The sequence below is a fragment of the Musca autumnalis genome, unplaced genomic scaffold (genome assembly GCF_047663935.1).
Source record: "Musca autumnalis isolate F117 unplaced genomic scaffold, ASM4766393v1 scaffold_3, whole genome shotgun sequence".
Lineage (NCBI taxonomy): Eukaryota > Metazoa > Arthropoda > Insecta > Diptera > Muscidae > Musca > Musca autumnalis.
In genome coordinates, this window is record NW_027411866.1 from 248,951,328 (window position 1) to 248,976,815 (window position 25,488).

Genomic DNA, 25,488 nt, shown 5'->3' on the forward strand with positions numbered 1-25,488 from the left:
CTTTTTTGTGATTTGATGGGCAATTAATTGGAAAATATTGTTATTCATTAAAAAAACATTAGGGTGTATTATGAAATATAAATTTAGTTTAATATTTGTTTTCTCATAACCACTAGAAAATATTACAAATCTCTCATGGAAATCCCTTAAAAATCCTTAAACAATTTGCAAGGTTTCGAATCATTGCAATGAAAGTAATAGTCTCTTAAGCGATAATTCTAACACCAAATCGAAGTTAGCCAACCAAACAATCGGCCACTGACAATCAAAACCAAAGTACAACGAAAAGGATAACCTCCTCCCTAACACGTATGTATCTCCACAATTGACACACACCCACATTTGGATTTCTTTGGCATGCATTTGTTTGTTCGCCTCATGATTGAATGAAATGAGCGTTAATGTGTCAAATATCAAGTTAATGGTCTGTGTACAGAGCAATTAAGTCAACCACAGATTCCAGCGACAATAATGATTACTGCCACCGCCATGGTACCGTTACCATCACAAAACACACACACACGCATAACCAGCATTTGCAGCGCAATGGTGTGTTTAAGCAATTAGGCAAAAGTAACAAATGACGACAAAGGGAATACAAAGCAGCTTCAAAAATCAATGGTCGTTACCAAGTAAACGGGATGTTCGTAATTTGTGCGCTCACTTTTAAGTGATCCTTATAATCATGTTGATTTTTTGTGGTTTGGTGGGGAATGAAATTAGTTTTTTTTTTCTTCTTTCCAGACATTTTGCAAATTGAGTTTTTCTTTTTTAAGTTTGACCACATGAAGAGTAATAAACACGCCAAGAATCCATAAACATAATTGACACATTTGTCTGCCCAAATGTCAGCAGCCATGAAAATAGCCTTAAAGAGCCTCATTACCAACTGTCCTTGATAATGTTTGATGTTTGCTATTAAATTTAACACCTGTTCTGTTGAGCTTTTTTCTTCGTCCATAAAACGTCATGTCACGTTCACTTGTAAGGTACCACAGCATAAAATTCATTGCTGTCTAACTGTTGTGTTGGTAAAGAGGCCGTTAAAACTGTTTAGTGAAATCTTACATTGTTATTTTCACTTTCAGCCGCCTCCTCCTTCTTCGACCGAAGCTCAATGTGCTAAGCCACTTAAAGTTTATTGGCTGGAAGAACTTGAAAATATTAAAGTTAGAAAGTGAATTTTAAAGGTGAAAATGCATAAATAGGTAATAACAAGTAAAAAAGTATCAGTCGGCTTTGCCGACAGAGATATACCTATGATATCGATGATATCGCGCCCACTAGGCATTCCAGTGGGTCATCGTATAACTTTTGGACCAGTAAGCCAGGAAGCATGGACTTGTCCACGGAAAACATAATATCGCTGTAAACAGGACCATATCGAACAGCATCGGTATGCATTTTCTGAATACGCTATCTGTATATGTTACAAAATTACTTAGCTCGGATTTGCCTACTATTGCTTTCGCACTTTGATAGAAGTATTGGACTTCATTCTAACTTCTGTACATTTCGTTTTTTTTCACACTCCTGTTTTTTTCCATATCTCTATCTTCCTCCGGAAATTGCATTTGCAGACTTTTACAAACAAATGCCTGCGGTAAATCATATACATACATGTAGTAGCCGAAACACGGAGTTACTAGCGATCAAAAAAGCAAATATTCGCTCCTGCTTCTTCTTCTTTATTTGCCTATTCGTCATACGAATATTGGCGACCATTACAATTACAAAGAAACAATGGATTTTAACTAAAAAATTCAAATAAATTCATAGATTTTTCACAATATCGGCAAATATGTCGCTGCTTCTGGCAGCACTAAGTAGGTGTCCCACGTCTCGTATTCCAGTCCATTCTTGAATATTCGCAATCCAACTCAATTCCTTTCGGCCTTTAGGAGTTTTTCCTTCTATTCTTAATTTTATGATATCCTGCAAGAGCTTGTATTTTGAATTCCTCATGATATGTCCAAGGTAGGCAGTTTTTCGTCTTTTGATGTTTATCATTATCTCTCTATTTCGATTCATTTTTCGAAGCACTTCATTGTTTGAAACTAAGGCAGTCCATGGTATTTTTAAAATTCGGCGGTAGATCCACATTTCGAAGGATTCTAATTTCTTCACGTCTAATGATTTTATTGTCCATGCCTCCATAGCGTATAGTAAGGTTGACCATATATATGCATTTATAAATCTACATTTAGTTTCAAGATTTATATCATGGCTGGACAGAACTCTCTTGTATTTGAAAAACGAGTCTCTAGCAATTTCAATACGCCTTCTTATTTCCTTGGAGCAATCCCATTCGTCATTTAAAGTTATTCCGAGATATTTAATGTTTTGGACTCTTTCGATTGAGAAATTTTGTATTTTAAGGGAAATATTGCTGTGGCTATTCTTCCTGCTCACAACCATATATTTTGTTTTTCTTGTGTTTATATTTAGTCCATATTGGTTGCTGCATGTCACCAATTTGTCCATTAATTCTTGCAGATTTGAGATACTATTAGCTAGTATTGTAGTATCATCAGCGTATCGTATGTTATTGATGTATCTACCACCAATGAGTATACCTTTTGGAGTTTTATTGATTGATTCTTCGAAAATTTTTTCAGAGTATATATTAAACAGCAAAGGAGACAATATACATCCTTGTCTGACGCCTCTTGATATTAGGATAGGTTCTGTGTTGTCTCCATCAATAGTAACTTGTGCGGATTGATACCAGTACAGATTTTTGATACATCGGACTTCTTTACTGTCAATCCCAATTGAGATAAGGATATCAATTAGTTTGTCGTGTTGCACTGTATCAAATGCTTTCTCATAGTCGACAAAGCATATGAAAACATCTTTCTGCACTTCTCAGCATTTTTGAATTATAATTTGCAGGGAAAGTAAGGCTTCACGAGTACCCATACCTTCTTTAAACCCAAATTGTGATATGCCCATGTATTTTTCGCATTTTGGATAATTTCTCTTGTGTATTATCCTAAGAAATATTTTTAAAGCATGACTCATTAGACTTATTAGTCTGTAGTCATTGCATGATTTGGCGTAGCTTTTCTTGGGTATGGTTACAAATGTTGATTTTAGCCAATCTTGAGGATATATTCCTGTTTCATAAATCGTATTAAAAAGTATTGTTAGTAGCTCAATATTGTTAGAGTCTATAAGTTTTAATATTTCTGATGGAATCTCATCAGGTCCCGGCGATTTTTTGTCCTTAAGTGATGCTATAGCGGACTCTATTTCACTTCTCGTTATAGGGGTTCCAGAATGTTGCAATTGCACCTCTTCGCTGCTGTCTGATCGGCTATTATCTGTGAACAGTTGTTGAACATATTCTTTCCAGACTTTCTTCTTCTCATCTATTGATAATATTGGTTTGTCGTTACTATTGTATAAGACATTTGGATGTCTTTTCCTATACACTCCCGCTGCTTCCTTTAGTTTTTTATGTAAATTGAAGTCGTCGTGTAGACTCTGAAGCTTTTCGATTTCTTGACACTGCAAATTTAGTTGTTTATTTTTGGCAATTCGGATTTCGTCTTTTATTTCCTTATTGATGTTGTGATACAATTCGTAGTTACGATTTTTATATTTGCGTCGCTCTTCCATTAATTGTAGTATTTCATTTGTCATCCAATCATTTTTATTTGGCTTATTGCTTTTGCCAAGGCTGTTTTCGGAGATTGATTTCATGGTATTTTTTGTTCTTTCCCACATGTTTTCCACATCGTTTCTATCAACATTAGAGAGTTCTTCGTTGATCTTCTCTTTTATACTCGCTTTAATTCGTGGATCTCCTAGCAGTTCTGTGTTTAGCTTTTTCCGAGTCTTTTTCTTGGTAGTAGATAATTTTATCTTAAGCTTCATTATAAGAAGTATATGATCTGATGGGACATCTGCCCCAGGATACGTTGAGGTTTTTGCTACCGACGAGCTAAAGCGCCGATTTATTAATATATAATCTATTTGATTGCGTACGATGTTTCCTGGTCTATCTTGTGGCGATTTCCAGGTGTATAATCTTCTCGCTGGAAGGCTAAACATCGTGTTTGTCACTTTGAGGTTGAATTTTTGGCAGAACTGAATCAAGCGGTCCCCTCTTTCATTTCGTTCTCCTAGTCCATACGACCCTGTTATACCGGGAACAATCCCACTGCCAATTTTTGAGTTAAAATCACCTTGTACAATAGTAATTTCATGGGGCTTTGTTAGTTTCAACAACTCTTCAATGTTTTTATAAAAAGTTTCTATTTCTTCTTTGCTTTTGTCGGCAGTTGGAGCATATACCTGTATGATATTTATATTTATTGGTTTAGTTTCCAGCTTTATAAGCATAGCTCTGTCAGATTTTGGGATGAATCCCCCTTTAACAAATTTTGCTATATTTTGTTTCAGTATTACTCCAACGCCATTTCTGTGATTTTTTGTAAGATTTCCTGAATAGAACATTTTAGCGTTTCGAGTACATATATCGCCGCTGTCTGGCCACCAGGTTTCACATACGCCAAGAATATCTATATTAAGCCTGTCCATCTCGGATACCGTATTAGCTAATTTTCCAGCTTCATAGAGACTTCGTACATTCCAGGTTCCGATATTTAATTTGGTTTTACCTCCGGGGATTCTTAGCACCCTCGATTGGCCGGAGACTGAGGGCCGTGTGTTATTTGTTGTATTCATTGTATTTGTATGATTTTCTAGGGTTGTTACTTTAGTGGTTTCCCGTTGCCTTCTAAAGGGTTTATAGTTTTCCTTCTTTCATTCAGCCGCTCCTCCTGGAGTTCAGACGCTGTTTGCTGCCGCCAATCCTTTGGTCAGACGCTGCCTTTTTCCCCTTTTTTTTTTTTTGGTTCGCCCCGCATATTTTATTTTTGCGGTGCCCTCCATATCTGGTGAGCGTTCTCCTATCCACCACCTGGGGAGGCGTCCTCCTGCTAAGGTATATCAATGTAAGTTGCCCTTAATTGGCTACACGTTTCGAAAACCAGTTGTTAACATTACTCAACAAGCGCTTCGTTGGCATCCTCAGTAAAGAGACATGCGTGGTAGTACACCAGCTAATTCGTGAAGAATATCAGTCGATTCAGAATGTAACGTGGTTTTGTCGTAGGCTGGGGTAGACTTAGTCGTGTCCAGGGTCGCCATAAGGGCCCACCAAACCTAACGGAATAATAAGACGAGTAATCTGGGGGTTAGATCGGATATTTATTGATGTAAAACTAATTTATAATTGTTCCACAAACATCCCATAAGGGACAAGGGAGACTTCTCTCATATCAACGAGTGCACCCCGATTCACATTAGATCAATGATACGGGACCTACAGTTTATCGCCGAGCCCGAACTGCGTGTCTAAGACACCACTTGTAGAGACGTTTTACATGGCTGAAATACTCAGGAAATGTCGCAAACATTACTGAGGGGAATTTTGCCACCATTGAAAAGGGTTTTGATGTTGCCTGGCCTGATTCGTGTTGTAGATGTTCGGCCACTCGGGTTTCGTATGTGTTCGGCCACTCGGTGATTCGTGGTGTAGATATTCGGACACTCGGAGTTCGTATGTGTTCGGCCACTCGGTGATTCGGTGTTCAGGGTTCGGCCACTCGGTGATTCGTGTTGTAGATGTTCGGCCACTCGGAGTTCGTATGTGTTCGGGCACTCGGTGATTCGGTGTTAGGAGTTCGGCCACTCAGGGTTCGTATGTGTTCGGCCACTCAGTGATTCGTGTTGTAGATATTCGGCCACTTGGTGATTCAGTGTTTAGGGTTCGGACATTCGGTGATTCGTGTTGTAGATGTTCGGCCACTCGGAGTTCGCATGTGTTCGGACATTCGGTGATTCGTGTTGTAGATGTTCGGTCCCTCAGGGTTCGTATGTGTTCGGCCACTCGGTGTTCGTATGCTTGCTCGGGCCCTCGACTCTCGTGTTGTAGGGGTTCGGCTACTCGGTGATTCAGCACTCGGTTCGGTTGTTCGGATCGCGTTTAGTTAGTGTTAGTTAGTGGAACAAAACCCAAAGGTGGAGTGGAACAAGACCTGAAGGTGGAGTGGAACAAGACCTGAAGGTGGAGTAGAGCAACACCCAAAGGTGGAGTGGAACAACACCCGAAGGTGGAGTGGAACAACACCCGAAGGTGGAGTGGTACAACACCCGAAGGTAGAGTGGAATAACACCCTGAGGTGGAGTGGAACAACACCCGAAGGTGGAGTGGAACAACACCCTGAGGTGGAGTGGGACAACACCCGAAGGTGGAGTGGAACAACACCCGAAGCTGGAGTGAATGTATTAGCCAACGCACAAAGAGGGTAGCTCTCAAAAATACTTCCCAACACTCTGTACACTCCCGTGTAAATTGGCGGACTACGAACACTTAGTTGTACTCAAGCCCGTGTGACTAGCTCCCTACAGTAGTAAGCCTGACCTTACCCCAACAAACTGTTGGGTAGTGGTTGCCTTGTTGTTGGTTGGCTATTTGTTGCGTAGTGGGGCGTTGCTGTTGTTGGTATTATGTACGTGATAATCTTGTCACGTTACAAGAACACCACGCAACTAGGAATGGCATCACACAACAGAGTTCGTTATAACAGGATGGTTGAGGAGCTATGATCTAGAGAAACTCATGGACAACAGAGCAAGTAAAAAAGTATCAGTTGGCTTTGCCGCCAGAGATATAACCTCACCCTGTGACATAATGAAAAGAAGCAAACCCTGTATGGGTAGTTTTTCCAAACTTTTACTGTTGTAGTGAGTTCTACGATAAATATTTGTGAAATAAAGTTCAAAATATATTAACGAGCAGGTATGGACCTGTCCTTAATACCAAATATTTGAACCTTTTTGGGGGCGGTACCGATAGTACATCTTCGATTTGTCGTAAAGGAGAACGATTACGATGTTTAAATATTGGACAAAATCGAGAACGCCAAAAGATTTTTACAGCTTCATCGTAATTACTCAGTCAGTACCTCGAAAAAAATTGTACTGTCGTAATATGAGGCGCGAGGACTACCTTCTGCACAAGTTCCTAAACGACCCTGACATGTCCCTAAACTCCACACTAGATTGGTTTTAACTCAAAGGGAAAAAATCGATGTCGGATTTTTTTTTATGCGGCACCCACCTAAAATGTTTAGTTTTGTTAAAAATTAAGATTTCCAAAGTTTGAGCTTAATCGGAATATGTTAACACGTGTCACTGGGACCTCAAAGTTTCCATGGGCCCTTTATATAGCTAATATTAAAATCTGACCCGATTTTAAAATTTTTTGTAGGATTACTTATTTAGCCACTGCAAACAAGTGGTAAACTTTTTTTTATTGATTGGACAATGAATGTGGTCTGCATCCCACGATAGCGGGTTCCTTCTGCCGGATTGACCCGAAACTTAAAACGTTTTTTTTATTAATTTTCTCGTTTAGAGTTGAGCCAAAAATAAAAGATAAATCAAAGCGTTTTGGCCAGCACCTCCAAACACTTGGATCAAGCAAATGCTGCTACAACAACAACACTCAATGGCTGCTACTGGGAAATTTGGTGTAATTTCAGGTATTCGACCAGTGAGTATGTAGTAAGCGGTTGTGGAGTGATGATGTGCCGGAAAATTGTCTCAGCTACCAGTGAATATGCGGGAGTGGGCAGCTCCCTGAAGCGGTGATTGGTAAATTCTCTGAACCCTTGCCAATCAGCTTCCCCATGGTTGCAAAAAATACGGCAGACAGAGGTTATGAAGTCTGTTAACGGAGGATATGGGAGGAAGGTGATATGTACCAAGGAAAATTACAGGTTTAAAGCTCATAATGAGCATTGAAGTCAACTAATATCGGGCATATAACGCAGGACACATCTATTCATCCGCGCTATGTACTCATTAAGCAGCTCTACCTCGGCAGTACGACACTTTACAGCTACCCCCATACATTCGATGTATGGGTTATATTGGTCTGTGCTGGTCCTTCCGCCAAAAGCTGTAACCATCGTAACGTTGCAAGCTACAGGTGGTAGTAAGCTTGGTTTCCTGTATCGCGGAGACCATGATGCTTTTTCGACCCAAAAAGTTCTCAATTCCGTTGCTATTTCAAAAAGTGAATCGTACAGGCCGATTTCGTTTTTGTCGCCCGAAGCAAAGACCCTTGGGGCCTTAGTCCGCCCCAGCCTCAAAAATAGCGTCAGTTGCCACGCCAAACCAGATAAGTTTTGGCTCAACTACGCCCGGGATATTACTTACTTACTTACTTATTTAGCTGTTTTTTACACAACATTTGTTCCATAGGCCGAGCTAAGAAAAGATCTCCAATCCTCTATGTTTGCTGCTGTATTTTGCCAATCTGGGATATGTAGCTTTCTGATGTCTCGTTTCACTTGTTCGCTCCAACGAAGCTTTAACCTTCCAGATTTGCGTGAACCTCCATTCGGCCCGTATTTATACGCTTTTTAAGCGGGTTCATCATCACTCATTGTTATGACATGGCCTAGCCATTGCAATCGTTGTATCTCGATTCGAAGAATTTTTCTCTCAAACACACCAAGACGAAGTCCTTTACTACCTCAAAATTGTAGGTACCAATATTCACAGATGGTGCAAGATCTGTGGACGTATTACGCGTCGATACCATCAACTTGGTTTTATCTCCTTTTACTGCCAGACCGACTTTAGCAGATTCCCTTTCGACTTATGCAAAGGTGTCAGTTGCTTCCATTACCGATCGGCCCATAATGTCAATGTTGTCTGCATAAGCAAGTAACATATGGATGTTTGTGTATATTGTTCCACGTCTCGTGTGACCTTTTTCAGCAGGATGTTGAAAAGATCAGAGGACAGGCCGTCTCCTTGTCTGAGACCTCATTTGGTAATAAACTTTTCGAAGAGGTTCTTTTCTATTTTAACTGAGGACCGAGTCTCCGCTAATACCATCTTACAAAGCCGAATGAGCTTTGCCGGAATACCAAAATCAGACATCAGAAGGTGTCGATCTGCAATTATTGGCTCTTTTCCAGGATTTGTCTCAAGGTAAATAAATGGACAATGGTGGATTTGCCCGGTCTAAAGCCGACCTGATAGGGTCCAATTATTTCATTGACCATAGGCTTTAGTCGCTGACATAATATGCCAGATACTATCTTATATGCAAAAGGGAGCAGACTTATACCCTGTAGTTGGAGCATACAGTCTTATCTCCTTTCTTGTGGACGGGACACAGGATGCTCAGGTTCCAATCGTTCTTCCTGCCAGATGGTGCTAACTAGCTGATGCATGCACCTTATCAGCGTGTCGCCTCCGGTTTCGAACAGCTCGGCTAGTAGGCCATCGGCTCCTGCTGCCTTATTATTCTTCAGCCGGTTTATTGCTGTCTTTACCTCATCTTGGCCGGGCGGCATACATTCAATAACATCTTCTGGGGTTGGATCTGTGGTATCTTCGTTGTCTTCGTTAGATACCAGCAGTTTGGAAAAATGTTCTTTCCATATCCCGAGCACACTATATGTATCAGTTACCAAAGTACCTTGCTGGTCTCTACAGGAGGATGTGCCTGTGAAAGCCATCAGTTTAATGCTTCACTCTTTGGTAGAATTTTCGGACACCATTCTGACTCATGTACATTTCGATTTTTCACACTCACGCTTTTCCAACTCTCTTTTATCCGGCGGAAAAGGCGTTTCTTCTCTCTCCTTTTCTCCCTTTATCTCTCATGCGCTACGTGTTGCTTCTGATTGTAGATTAGCCCTATATGACGCATTTTCCTCTTCTGTAGCAGCACGACACTCCTGGTCATACCATGCGTTCCGTGGTGGAGGTCTCTGGTATCCAAGTATGGAGTTTGTGTCTGTTTGCATGGAGTGGGCAATATTTTTCCATTGCGCTGATATTTTATCGGGACGAGGAGTGCTTTGATTAAGCAATTGTACCACTTGAGTGGCATATGCTGTGGCTATCTGTTGTGAGTGCAGCTTACCGATGTCCAATTTCCGCGTTGTGTCTGTTCGTACCTTATTTGCTACGTTTAATCTGGTACGCACCTTTGCTGCAACAAGTTGGTGACTATGTTGGCTCCTCGGAACGATCGCACATCCAACACGCTTGATGAATGTCTTCCATCTATCACAACAAGATCAATTTGATTTCTTGTTTTCTGAACTGCTGACAGACAGCCAGGTGCCCTTATGAATATCGAGATGCTTAAATCTGGTACTGCTAACTACCATGTTTTTTGCAGCTGCTAAGTCTATCAGCCTCATACCATTGTCAGATGTTTCACTGTGGAGACTGAATTTCCCGACTGTTGGGCCAAAGATATTCTCCTTTCCAATTTTGGCATTAAAATCGCCTAGAATGATTTTAATGTCATGGGCAGGGCAACGGTCATATGTTTCTTCTAAGCGCTCGTAAAATATATCTTTGGTCTGTTCGTCCTTTTCTTCAGTGGGAGCATGACCGCAAATAAAGCTGATGTTGAAGAATTTAGCTCTTATTCGAGTTGCAGCAAGTCTTTCATTCACTGGGTTGAAGCTTGATACCAGATGTTTTAGCGTGTGAACATTCCAGGTGCAGATTAGCAAATCATGGTCCTTAAAACGTTTGCGAGGTTCGTCAACTTTAGAGGGGTTTGTTTTTCTTTTCTTTCGTTTTTTCATAGTAGGCTGTTTTTTCTAAGGGCACATGTTTAACGGGTGTTAAAGGCAGTTCCCCAGGTGACACCACGGGGAGGTCAGTGTCCACTTGAGATGAAAGAGGGACCAAGATAAATCCTGGGCTTTGCCATGTTAAAACCGGTTAGGACCGTTCCTTGGTATCTTCCATCCCCTACGTCACCCGGTAGATATATTAGGATGTGTAAAGTATGTACCAAATCCGGCACTCCCATCAAGAGTTATCGTACGCACAATTTTTCCGAACATTTTTGAGGGGGAGGTACCTGAAGGAGTGGACCGATATTACTTATCTTCGAACTTAAACTAAGTTTGCGCAAATTATTACGAAGGCCACCATTTGGACCGAAACGGCAGATCCGTTCGAGAATTATCTTACGCTCCAGCCACAACACACGGTGCCATAGGGATTTTTTTGCACCTTACAGACTATTTTCTCAGTAAGTATGGACTTCCCGCTGATGAAACTTGTACCGTCGTTTGGGGGGTAGTGAATATAAATTGCTACAACAAAAATCAAAGCTATTCGAGATCAGTAGTGGAATTCTGTAACTAATTTTTTGAGTTACCGACAAAAATCGGTGTCATTAAAACTCAAAATTATGAATGAAAAGTATCAATAAAAGTTGACAACACTATTGCTATCGGTACGACTTAGCGACAGCTTTATTTTGATTGTTAACTTACCGAATAATTTCGTTAGTTACCGAAATTATAAGCATTCTAATTTTACCGATTTTTGTCGATAAGTCAAAAAATGTGTTACAGAATTCCACTACTGGCCCTAAACTGAACTTTTCCGAAATTTTGTGTGGGAGGTACCCGAAGGAGTGCACAGATTGAGTCCATATTGAAACCTTATCTAAGTCTGCTACACATTTCACGATGTGCAAAGTATGGACCAAATTGGTTACTCCCTTCAAGAGTTATCGTGCCCACAAATTTTCCAAACATTTTCGAACTTTTGTGGGGGAGGTACCTGAAGGAGTAGACCGATATGACCCATCTTCGAACTTAAACTAAGTTTGGACAAAATATTACGATAGCCAAATTTTGGACCAAATCGGCTCATCCGTTTGAGAGTTGTCGTGCGGACCAGCCAGACAAACAGACAGCCGGACGGACATTGCTAAATCGACTCCAAGTTATCTGAAACACATTTCGTCCAAACATACTTGGGGTCTAAAACCATTATTTCGATGAGGCACATTTTGCCCGTATGAAAGTCTGTATACTAGGCCGGGGCGATTTGTGTGGAAGGAAAAAAACCTTAATGGGCGCTTCGCGTTTCTGATTCCTGGGATTGAACTGAACAAAAAAGTCCACCATATGTCTACAATGAAAATCGAGCCTCCCGATTTTGACTTGAAGTTTTTATTGACGATTTTTGGTTATTTTGGCATATAACGGTCAAACCATTGAGATTTTCGATCCAACACAAAGACCAAAATTGTAGTCAACACAATTATCAAGAACTCTCTTGTACATCGCAAAAGAATTGGAATGCTCCTTCAGGCAGTTTTGGCCTTGAGAATGTGCAAACTTTTCGGAAAATGTCGATAAATGACATTGTGCTACAAAAGTTGACCAGAAAAATATTCAAGCGTTCCGAAGAAAAATTTTACCGTGTTGGCATAAATACACAACGTAAGTGTCTTTAGTTCGTTTGGGTCACTTCGTTTTCTTTTTTTTATAACGCTAAAAGTAGTGAAAATCTGGCTTTCTCACATTTTCAAATTTAAACGGACATATCTTCTTTTTTCACAACGTATATATATTGATCCTTCTTCCTTTTAAAGGGGCGAATAATATCTTTCGAACAAGTTATTATTTTTTTAAATAGGTTAACAAATGGCTAAGTTATAGTGGTTTAAGTCTGAAAACCCCCACAAAAAACTGAATTTCTCATAATTTTCAAAAATATTTTCAATTTTTGTTTTGTTCAATATTTATTTTGAAAATTGTGAGAAATTCAGTTATAGTTTTTCATTTTTCATTTTTATTTATAAAGATTTGCAGTATAAAATTAATTAAATTTTAATAAATTACTACATATTTTTAATGTGTCCCTATAACACTTTATCGTTTAAGGACACTCCTCTAACAAAGTCTTTTAAACAGCTATGTCTACATCTGTCCATTACAAAGATATCCCTTATGCCATAGTTAATTCCCTTAATAAAAAAACTATACACACAAAAACGCCACCATATTATGATGGTGATGATCACACAGACGATGATGATGATTACTGCTCTGATTACTTGTGATGATATGTTGGCTGTGCTTAAAATGTGTCACCACTATATCCTCAGTTCCTTCCGGTTACTGGTGTGTCCCTTCTTCATTTACTTATACCTTTCGTGTTCATTTTGTATTAAAATTTCAACACTCGGCAACAACAGACAAGCCAAAGGACGGACGGACGGCCATACCATACCATGCCAATGGTAAAGGAAATGAGCTGCAATATGGATAGTCCATATTAGGTAAAACGTTTAAATGCCACTTAAGTTGCATGGCTTAATGAAGATGTGCATGTTTAATCGGTCCGCAAGTTTATCCAAAATTTCTACGGGCCTTACTTCAGCTACTCCCCCTCCACCATTTGCAACAGCAGGAGTTACTGTAACAATGTGAAACCTTTTCTAAACATTGTTTTGTAGTTTTTGGTCCCCTTTACTCTCCTTTTCTCTCCTTCACCCACCACTATCACCTCTAGTTGAGAAGATTTTTATATTTCCTTTTGGCATTTTAGCCGTAAGGCCTAAACTGAAGGCTGGCTGTTAAAGTGCTTTGTTGAAGTGTGGCCAATTTAGATAAATGATGATTTAATTATTTAACCTCTTTGCAAAGAAGTCTATAATTTAAAGGTAACACACATGGCTGTAGGTGTTCTTTGGCGTTGCCTGCCGCCACGTTATGGATGCGTGTGTTTGTATCTTTTTATGTGTGGGTGTTTGCATGAATGCATAAGTTTCAGCACTCGCTCACTCAGTGATACATGCTTGCATTTTCATAGTTTCAGATTGCAGCCACACACGGAGTGTCTTTATTTATTTATTAAAAAAATAAATCTGCATAAAATTTTTACAACAAGGCAACACTTTTCATTTTAAAATACCTCTGTCTGTGTGTGTGTAGGGGTTGGCTGAAAGACAAGTGATAGCTAGTGTGAAAAGAGAAATCCCCTTTGAGAGTTTCATGTAAGTGCATGTGAATGATGTTAGTGTCATCATACAACCACAAACGTGACGCATATACCAACATCTGCTGCACTTTTGTATTTGGATATGTGGACCATATGGATGGGGTTTAATGATTTGTGTTAGGGAGAAACCGAAGTAGGATAGTATTTGATGTATCGTGAAAATATATTATTGAATGTAACCAAGTTTACCGAAAATAAACATAATGTTACGAATGTAATACTATGTTTACATTTACGAAATCAACTCGATTTCATCTGTCAGTTCCTTTGTCTATACGTCAAATGAAAACTCATCTGAAATCGATTGGATTTCATTTGACGTTTGAGCAATGGAATTGACAGTTGAAATCGAGTGGATTTCGTAAATGTAAACATAGTATAACTGATAGGTTTAAGCTAGTTTAGGCGGATTTCCGTTAATTTAAAAATTTAAATTGTAACGTAAATTCTTATTAGCAGTTACTTTATTATGATTACAAAAACAACTACGGTATAGAATTTTCTCATTTCTTCAAGTTCTTTCTTTTCATGCTTATTTTGATGTGGATTTGTTTTGCTATTGTTTTTGTACACTTTCATGTTTGTTTTGAGTGCGATTGTACGTCTGGGTGTTCGTTGCTTAGTTGGGTTTTAGATGTTGCCAGATGCTCTAGAAACATCAGCAACGACAAGCGAAGGGGTATAAATATCAGGAATCGTGAAATTCGGAATTTAAAGTGCTGTTGGAGTGTTGATAGAGGTCGGTTTGGAAATTCGTACTTTGGATACGAATAGTACTAAATGGTACCAACTTTGAATTTGAGTTATCGGATGTATCTGGAATCCTGAAATTCGAAATTAAGCTTATTGTTTGAAAATAGCACTGAGTTAGTTTTGAAATTTTTTACTTATGGGTAAGAAAAGTACGAAATGGTACCAAATCTGGTGCAATTTAGGTTTGGGTGAACGGATATAGCTGGAATCCCGAGATTCGGAATAAGGATTACTGTTGGTGTGTAGGATTGATGAAGTGTTAGAAATTTGTAGTTATGGGTACGAAAAGTAGTAAATGGAATTAAGATTATTGTTGGCGTGTAGGGTTGAGGTACTTGTGGAAATTCGTACTCATGGGTACGAATAGTACTAAATAGTACCAAATTTGGTACAATTTGGATTTGGGTGAACGGATATAGCTGGAATCCGAGAATGGAATAAGGAGTACTGTTAGAGTGTAGGATTGATAAAGTTTTGGAAATTTTTAGTTATTAGTAGAAAAGTACTAAATGGTACTAAATTTAGTACAATTTGGATTTCAGTGATATGATACATTTGGAATCGTGAAATTCGGAATTAAAAGTGCTGTTGGAGTGTTGATAGAGGTCGGTTTGGAAATTCGTACTTTGGATACGAATAGTACTAAATGGTACCAACTTTGAATTTGAGTTATCGGATGTATCTGGAATCCTGAAATTCGAAATGAAGCTTATTGTTTGAAAATAGCACTGAGTTAGTTTTGAAATTTTTTACTTATGGGTAAGAAAAGTACGAAATGGTACCAAATCTGGTGCAATTTAGATTTGGGTGAACGGATATAGCTGGAATCCCGAGATTCGGAATAAGGATTACTGTTGGTGTGTAGGATTGATGAAGTGTTAGAAATTTTTAGTTATGGGTACGAAAAGTAGTAAATGGTACCAAATTTGGTACAATTTTAATTTGTGTGATCGGATACATTTGGAATCCTGAAATTCGGAATTACGATTACTCTTGGAGTGTTGATAGAGGTAGGTTTGGAAATTCGTACTTTGGATACGAAAAACACTAAATGGTACCAAATTCGGTACAATTTGGATTACGGTGATCGGATGCAGCTGTAATCCTGAAATTTGGGATTAAGATTACTGTTGGCGTGTAGGATTGAGGTAGTTGTGGAAATTTGTACTCGAGGGTACGAATAGTACTAAATGGTACCAAGTTTGGTACAATTTGGATTTGGGTGAACGGATATAGCTGGAATCCCGAGATTTTGAATAAGGAGTACTGTTGGAAAGCAGGATTGATAAAGTTTTGGAATTGTTTGTGATGGGTAGGAAAAGTACTAAGTGGTACAAAATTTGGTAAAATTTGGATTACAGTGATAGAATACATTTGGAATCGTGAAATTCAGAATTAAAATTGATGTTGGAGTGTTGACAGAGGTAGGTTTAGAAATTCGTACATTAACAAAATAAAAAAAATATCAGAGTAGTAAATGTATAGTGGTTTTTCAAACCGATCATGGCCCAATAGGCAAGGTTTTTTGCATGAAAATAATTAAATAAAAAAACAGGTTTTTCTAAAAAAATGTTTTAAATGTTTCTTTTTCTAAATAAAAATACACATCTTTGAAAAAAAAAAACAAAACTCAACGTCGGAAAAATATATATAAATTTTTTTTTTAAACCCAAGTCTTTGAGGAAAATATTTTTATACCCCACGTCTTTGAGAAAAATATTTTTTAAAACCCACTTCTTTGAGAAAAATATTTTTTAAACCCCACTTCTTTGAGAGAAAAATTTTTATAAAAAATCCACGTCTTTGAAAAAAAATATTTTTAAAAAACACACTTCTTTGAGAGAAAAATTTTTACAAAAAATCCACATCTTTGAAAAAAATATTGGGTGGGTTTAAACCACGACTTTGAGAAAAATATTTTTAAAAAACCTATGTTTTTAGGAATTTTTTTTAAACCCTCGTCTTTGAAAAATATTTTTTAAAACCCACTTCTTTGAGAGGTGTTTTTTAACCACGTCTTTGAGAGAATTTTTTTAACCACTTCTTTGAGAAAAATATTTTTTTTTTTTCAACTCACGCCTTTGAGAAAAATATTTTTTAAAACCCACTTCTTTGAGAGTTTTTTTAACCACGTCTTTGAGAGAAATTTTTTTACCACTTCTTTGAGAAAAATATTTTTAAACCAACCAAATCGACGCCTTTGAAAAAAATATTTTTTAAACCACGTCATTGAGAAAAATGTTTTTTTAACCACGTCTTTGAGTGAAAATTTTTTATAAAAAGTCCAAGTCTTTGAAAGATTTTTTTATAAAAGACTTTTTTTTAACCTACGTTTTTGAGTATTTTTTTTTTTCTTTGAGAGAACATTGTTTTATAATAAAAACCACTTCTTTCAGAGAATGTTATTTTATAAAAAATCCCAGTCTTTGAGAGAATATTTTTTAAAAATACACGCCTTTGAAAGAATATTTTTTTTATAAAAAATACATATATTTGAGATATTTTTTATCCAAAGAATAGTTTTTAAAAATCCATGTTATCGAAAAAATATTTTCTTCACATCATCGAAGGAATATTTCTTTTTTATAAAAAAAATCAAGTGCTTGAAAAAATATTTTAAAAAATCCACGGCACAAAGTGTATATTCCCTCACTAACCTAAAGGCTGATGGTATATAAGTACATATATTTTTGAAGAAAATATTTAAAAAAAAGTCATATTTTTAAAAAATATATTTTTTAATTAAAAAATAACATTTATAAAATGTTTAAAATAAAATCTTGCGTTTTAAAACAAATTAAAAAAATATTTTTAGTTCAAAAAATATTGTTTAAAAAAGCAAGTCTTTGGAAAAATATCGTTAAAAATGTAAGTCTTCTAAAAACATTTTCTTTAAAATAATGTGCATTTGTATGTAAAATACAATAGGAAACGAAATAGACCCAGAGTTCCTTCTAGGGATACAAATAGAATCATTTTCTGAGTCGATTAATGCATGTCTATCCGTCCGTTGGCAATGTATTTATTGTCCGATTCAGCTGAAAATTATGGAATATAATTTTTTAGCCATATGAAGGACGATATTCCTTTTGGTGATATATATTTTAGTCCGATTTCAAGTCTTTGGTCACAAATCATCCAAATTCTGCCTTATTTCGATGAAATGTAGAACAGGTCACCGAAATTGTTTACATATATCCACGTTATGAGAAACTAGCTTATTAATTTACGTCATCTAAGAAACATTAAGCCCAATGGTTCGTAAATATTCTTTAAAAATTCACACTGCTCAGCTGGTACTTAATTGTTTTCTATACGCAGAGAAGAGATATTGCAGGAGCAATCATATTCTAAGAACAAAATAGTGTATTTTAAAAATCTGAAAATATATATTGTTGGTCCAACAATATATTTTGTGTCATTAAGGTTTCAAACACAAAATATATGGTTGAAAGAACAATATATATTTACAGATTTTCAAAATACACTATTTTGTTCTTAAAATATGATTGCTCCTAAAATATGTCTTCTCTACGTGTACGTGTACGCCTTCAGGAGCACTGTAATGGCTAGTTCGTCTTTTTTGCATTCATGTTATGTTATGGATCCCATCACCCCCAGAAGACCTTAGCTTAAATATGATGATTTCTTTAGACTCTGAAGGAATATTATATAGTCCGTTTTCATTGAGAATTGCCTATTCATCCGATGTCTCAATCCAAGTTTTGTGACCTAATACCTCTAAGCGTTCAATTATATGTTTATTCCTTCGTTTCCATGTTTAGTGCTTTAAAACAAATATTCCATTAAAACTGTTGTGGACTTTCACATTCGCCAGGATTTTGATGTGGTTTATAGAGGATATACTGCATAAAGTTCAGTGATGCCAAATAGTATGACAATTATATAAATTTCATATCTTATGAAAAATATACTTCTATGTTTAACTGAATCTATCAGGATCAGTATTTCAATCAATCTTACTTTGGTGGCATCTAAAGACATATTCACAAAAACAATATACATATATTTATTTGTGAACATTTAAAGCATATAATCGTCCCATTATGCAACTGTTCATTTACTGCCACTTATTAAAGACCAAACACATTATTCTTGTTCCAAAGTCAAAGTAAAGTGCAAATTATTTGGCCCCAAAACACACAGGGCAACCCAAACGATATCCCCAGTCAGCCGGCAGGTGATGTCTGTTGTTGTTGAACAGAAAAGAAATTGATTTTGTATTTTTCCCTCTCTTTTCTCTTTTTATGCATTTCCTGCCATTTAACTGTGGTGCTGTTCCTTTGATCATGGATGCTGTCGATACGATATGACGATACACATTGTCTGTAAACTGGATCCGAATCTGAACGATGATAATAAAAACATATGCTGTGCTGCTGTATTGTCGGTAATTCCCCGGATGGTTCGCTTTGGTGATTTTGTGGTCGGCTGGCTGCCTGACTGGCTGGCTGTTTGTGCAATGCAACTCAACCAAAACAATGGCGCATAAAACATGTTGCAACTTGTAACAACGATGGTGTAAATGGCGTTCTCGGCATGCACACTGGACAAACATTCTACACCTTGATGCATATCCCGCTGTTTTTATGGTAATCATTACTTACTGTTGGCAATGGGCTCCTCCTGGTTCCAATCTATGTGTGTTTATGTCACATGAGCAGTATATGTGTTACGGTGGTAGTGCTAAATATACATTTTCGCTCACCACAAACACACATTATGGCACCGTGGGTGCGAACAGTGTTTATCAATCAACTGCCACGGTTTCTGGTTATGCGACGACCGCTCTATCCCATAAGTGAGATGATGTAAGTACCATCCACCCACCATTGGAATGCAATGGGAAACCACTTACTTTTTCAAGTGTGGCTAGCATTTTATTTACTTAATTTTTTTTCTTATCTGTAGTAAAACATCACGGCAACTGATGCTACGCACATGTAATGGATTCGAACTTAGGGATCAAATACCACCGCTGCCACCACCAGTAGCCTTATCACGGTAAGTTCCAGTAAATAAATAACATACAAAGCCAAATGCTCACACGTTTGTATTTTTTGCCCATAAAACATATTTTCAAAAAATCCTCGACTTTGAATATAATATTTTTAAGAAAATCGTCGGCTTTGAATATTGTATTTTTTAAAAATCCTTAGCATTAAAAAAATATTTTTTAAAAAATCTTCGATTTTGAATAAAATATTTTGCAAAAATCCTTAACTTCAAAACAATATTTTTAAAAAATCCACGACTCTGAAAAATAATTTTTAAAAAAATCCACGACACTGAAAAAATATTTTTAATAAATTCACGACTCTGAAAAAATATTTATAAAAATTGCCAGACTTTGAAAAATATTTTTAAAAAATTTACGACATTGAAAAATATTTTTAAAAAATCCACGACTTTGAAAAAATAGTTTTAAAAAATATACTACTTTGAAAATATATTTTTAAAGAATCCACGACTCTGAAAAATAATTTTTAAAAAATCCACGAATCTGAAAAATAATATCCAAGACACTGAAAAAATATTTGTAAAAAATTCACGACTCTGAAAAAATATTTTTAAAAAAAATTTACGGCATTGAAAAATATTTAAAAAAAATCTACGACTTTGAAAAAGTAATTTTAAAAATTCCCCGGCTTTGAAAAAATAATTTTAAAACTTTCCCAGCTTTGAAAACTACTTTTAAAACATCCACGACTTTGAAAAATATTTTTAAAAAATCCACGACTTTGAACATTTTTTAAAATCTACAACTTTGAAAAATTTTTTTTTAACAAATCCACGAATTTGAAAAAATATTTTTAAAAAATCCACGACTTTGAGAAAATATTTTTAAAAGATCATGGACATTGAAAAAATATTTTTAAAAATTCACGTTGATAAAATAATATTTTTAAAAAATCCACGACTTTGAAAAAATATTTTTAAAAATTCACGTTGATAAAACAATATTTTTAAAAAATCCACGACTTCGAAAAAACATTTTTAAAAAATCCACGACTTTGAAAAACTATTTTTAAAATATACACGACTTTGAAAAAATATTTTTAAAAAATCCACGACTTTGAAAAAATATTTTTAAAAAATCCACGACTTTGAAAAAATATTTTTAAAAAATCCATGACTTTGAAAAAATATTTTTAAAAAATCCATGACTTTAAAAAAATATTTTTAAAAAAGTCCACGACTTTGAAAAAATATTTTTAAAAAATCCACGACTTTGAAAAAATATTTTTAAAAAATCCACGACTTTGAAAAAATATTTTTAAAAAATCCACGACTTTGAAAAAATATTTTTAAAAAATTCACGACTTTGAAAAAATATTTTTAAAAAATTCACGACTTTGAAAAAATATTTTTAAAAAATCCACGACTTTGAAAAATATTTTTAAAAAATCCACGACTTTGAAAAAATATTTTTAAAAAATCCATGACTTTGAAAAAATATTTTTAAAAAATCCATGACTTTAAAAAAATATTTTTAAAAAAATCCACGACTTTGAAAAAACATATTTAAAAAATCCACGACTTTGAAAAAATATTTTTAAAAAATCCACGACTTTGAGAAAATATTTTTAAAAGATCATGGACATTGAAAAAATATTTTTAAAAAATCCACGACTTTGAAAAAATATTTTTAAAAAATCCACGACTTTGAAAAAATATTTTTAAAAAATCCACGACTTTGAAAAAACATATTTAAAAAATCCACCACTTTGAAAAAATATTTGTAAAAAATCCACGACTTTGAAAAAATATTTTTAAAAAATCCACGACTTTGCAAAAATATTTTTAAAAAATCCACGACTTTGAGAAAATATTTTTAAAAGATCATGGACATTGAAAAAATATTTTTAAAAATTCACGTTGATAAAACTATATTTTTAAAAAATCAACGGCTTTGAAAAAATATTTTTAAAAAATCCACGACTTCGAAAAAACATTTTTAAAAAATCCACGACTTTGAAAAAACATTTTTAAAAAATCCACGACTTTGAAAAAATATTTTTAAAAAATCCACGACTTTGAAAAAATATTTGTAAAAAATCCACGACTTCGAAAAAATATTTGTAAAAAATCCACGACTTCGAAAAAACATTTTTAAAAAATCCACGACTTTGAAAAAATATTTTTAAAAAATACACGACTTTGAAAAATTATTTTTAAAAAATCCACGACTTTGAAAAATTATTTTTAAAAAATCCACGACTTTGAAAAAACATATTTAAAAAATCCACGACTTTGAAAAAATATTTGTAAAAATCCACGACTTTGAAAAAATATTTGTAAAAATCCACGACTTTGAAAAAATATTTTTAAAAAATCCACGACTTTGAGAAAATATTTTTAAAAGATCATGGACATTGAAAAAATATTTTTAAAAATTCACGTTGATAAAATAATATTTTTAAAAAATCCACGACTTTGAAAAAATATTTTTAAAAATTCACGTTGATAAAACAATATTTTTAAAAAATCCACGACTTTGAAAAAATATTTTTAAAAAATCCACGACTTTGAAAAAATATTTTTAAAAAATCCACGACTTTGAAAAAATATTTTTAAAAAATCCATGACTTTGAAAAAATATTTTTAAAAAATCCATGACTTTAAAAAAAATATTTTTATAAAAGTCCACGACTTTGAAAAAATATTTTTAAAAAATCGACGACTTTAAAAAAATATTTTTAAAAAATCCACGACTTTGAAAAAATATTTTTAAAAAATCCACGACTTTGAAAAAATATTTTTAAAAAATTCACGACTTTGAAAAAATATTTTTAAAAAATCCACGACTTTGAAAAAATATTTTTAAAAAATCCACGACTTTGAAAAAATATTTTTAAAAAATCCATGACTTTGAAAAAATATTTTTAAAAAATCCATGACTTTAAAAAAATATTTTTAAAAAAATCCACGACTTTGAAAAAACATATTTAAAAAATCCACGACTTTGAAAAAATATTTTTAAAAAATCCACGACTTTGAGAAAATATTTTTAAAAGATCATGGACATTGAAAAAATATTTTTAAAAAATCCACGACTTTGAAAAAATATTTTTAAAAAATCCACGACTTTGAAAAAATATTTTTAAAAAATCCACGACTTTGAAAAAACATATTTAAAAAATCCACGACTTTGAAAAAATATTTGTAAAAAATCCACGACTTTGAAAAAATATTTTTAAAAAATCCACGACTTTGAAAAAATATTTTTAAAAAATCCACGACTTTGAGAAAATATTTTTAAAAGATCATGGACATTGAAAAAATATTTTTAAAGATTCACGTTGATAAAACTATATTTTTAAAAAATCCACGGCTTTGAAAAAATATTTTTAAAAAAATCCACGACTTCGAAGAAACATTTTTAAAAAATCCACGACTTTGAAAAAACATTTTTAAAAAATCCACGACTTTGAAAAAATATTTTTAAAAAATCCACGACTTTGAAAAAATATTTGTAAAAAATCCACGACTTCGAAAAAACATTTTTAAAAAATCCACGACTTTGAAAAAATATTTTTAAAAAATACACGACTTTGAAAAATTATTTTTAAAAAATCCACGACTTTGAAAAATTATTTTTAAAAAATCCACGACTTTGAAAAAATATTTGTAAAAATCCACGACTTTGAAAAAATATTTTTAAAAAATCCACGACTTTGAGAAAATATTTTTAAAAGATCATGGACATTGAAAAAATATTTTTAAAAATTCACGTTGATAAAATAATATTTTTAAAAAATCCACGACTTTGAAAAAATATTTTTAAAAATTCACGTTGATAAAACAATATTTTTAAAAAATCCACGACTTTGAAAAAATATTTTTAAAAAATCCACGACTTTGAAAAAATATTTTTAAAAAATCCATGACTTTGAAAAAATATTTTTAAAAAATCCATGACTTTAAAAAAATATTTTTAAAAAAGTCCACGACTTTGAAAAAATATTTTTAAAAAATCCACGACTTTGAAAAAATATTTTTAAAAAATCCACGACTTTGAAAAAATATTTTTAAAAAATCCACGACTTTGAAAAAATATTTTTAAAAAATTCACGACTTTGAAAAAATATTTTTAAAAAATCCACGACTTTGAAAAAATATTTTTAAAAAATCCACGACTTTGAAAAAATATTTTTAAAAAATCCATGACTTTGAAAAAATATTTTTAAAAAATCCATGACTTTAAAAAAATATTTTTAAAAAAATCCACGACTTTGAAAAAACATATTTAAAAAATCCACGACTTTGAAAAAATATTTTTAAAAAATCCACGACTTTGAGAAAATATTTTTAAAAGATCATGGACATTGAAAAAATATTTTTAAAAAATCCACGACTTTGAAAAAATATTTTTAAAAAATCCACGACTTTGAAAAAATATTTTTAAAAAATCCACGACTTTGAAAAAACATATTTAAAAAATCCACGACTTTGAAAAAATATTTTTAAAAAATCCACGACTTTGAAAAAATATTTTTAAAAAATCCACGACTTTGAAAAAATATTTTTAAAAAATCCACGACTTTGAGAAAATATTTTTAAAAGATCATGGACATTGAAAAAATATTTTTAAAGATTCACGTTGATAAAACTATATTTTTAAAAAATCCACGGCTTTGAAAAAATATTTTTAAAAAATCCACGACTTCGAAAAAACATTTTTAAAAAATCCACGACTTTGAAAAAACATTTTTAAAAAATCCACGACTTTGAAAAAATATTTTTAAAAAATCCACGACTTTGAAAAAATATTTGTAAAAAATCCACGACTTCGAAAAAACATTTTAAAAAAATCCACGACTTTGAAAAAATATTTTTAAAAAATCCACGACTTTGAAAAATTATTTTTAAAAAATCCACGACTTTGAAAAATTATTTTTAAAAAATCCACGACTTTGAAAAAATATTTGTAAAAATCCACGACTTTGAAAAAATATTTTTAAAAAATCCACGACTTTGAGAAAATATTTTTAAAAGATCATGGACATTGAAAAAATATTTTTAAAAATTCACGTTGATAAAATAATATTTTTAAAAAATCCACGACTTTGAAAAAATATTTTTAAAAATTCACGTTGATAAAACAATATTTTTAAAAAATCCACGACTTTGAAAAAATATTTTTAAAAAATCCACGACTTTGAAAAAATATTTTTAAAAAATCCATGACTTTGAAAAAATATTTTTAAAAAATCCATGACTTTAAAAAAATATTTTTAAAAAAGTCCACGACTTTGAAAAAATATTTTTAAAAAATCCACGACTTTGAAAAAATATTTTTAAAAAATCCACGACTTTGAAAAAATATTTTTAAAAAATCCACGACTTTGAAAAAATATTTTTAAAAAATTCACGACTTTGAAAAAATATTTTTAAAAAATCCACGACTTTGAAAAAATATTTTTAAAAAATCCACGACTTTGAAAAAATATTTTTAAAAAATCCATGACTTTGAAAAAAAAATTTTAAAAAATCCTTGACTTTAAAAAAATATTTTTAAAAAAATCCACGACTTTGAAAAAACATATTTAAAAAATCCACGACTTTGAAAAAATATTTTTAAAAAATCCACGACTTTGAGAAAATATTTTTAAAAGATCATGGACATTGAAAAAATATTTTTAAAAAATCCACGACTTTGAAAAAATATTTTTAAAAAATCCACGACTTTGAAAAAATATTTTTAAAAAATCCACGACTTTGAAAAAACATATTTAAAAAATCCACGACTTTGAAAAAATATTTGTAAAAAATCCACGACTTTGAAAAAATATTTTTAAAAAATCCACGACTTTGAAAAAATATTTTTAAAAAATCCACGAC

At 33.5% G+C, this 25,488-nt stretch overlaps 1 protein-coding gene across 1 annotated transcript in view; it reads left to right on the plus strand.

Moving 5' to 3' along the window:
- nAChRalpha3 (nicotinic Acetylcholine Receptor alpha3) overlaps positions 1-25,488 on the plus strand; it is a 548,368-nt gene that overhangs the window by 514,122 nt on the left and 8,758 nt on the right. The window contains exons 9-10 of the mRNA XM_073977740.1: positions 19,308-19,454; positions 19,555-19,647. Coding sequence (XP_073833841.1) covers positions 19,308-19,454; positions 19,555-19,647 — 240 coding nt within the window. The remainder of the gene's footprint in view (positions 1-19,307; positions 19,455-19,554; positions 19,648-25,488) is intronic.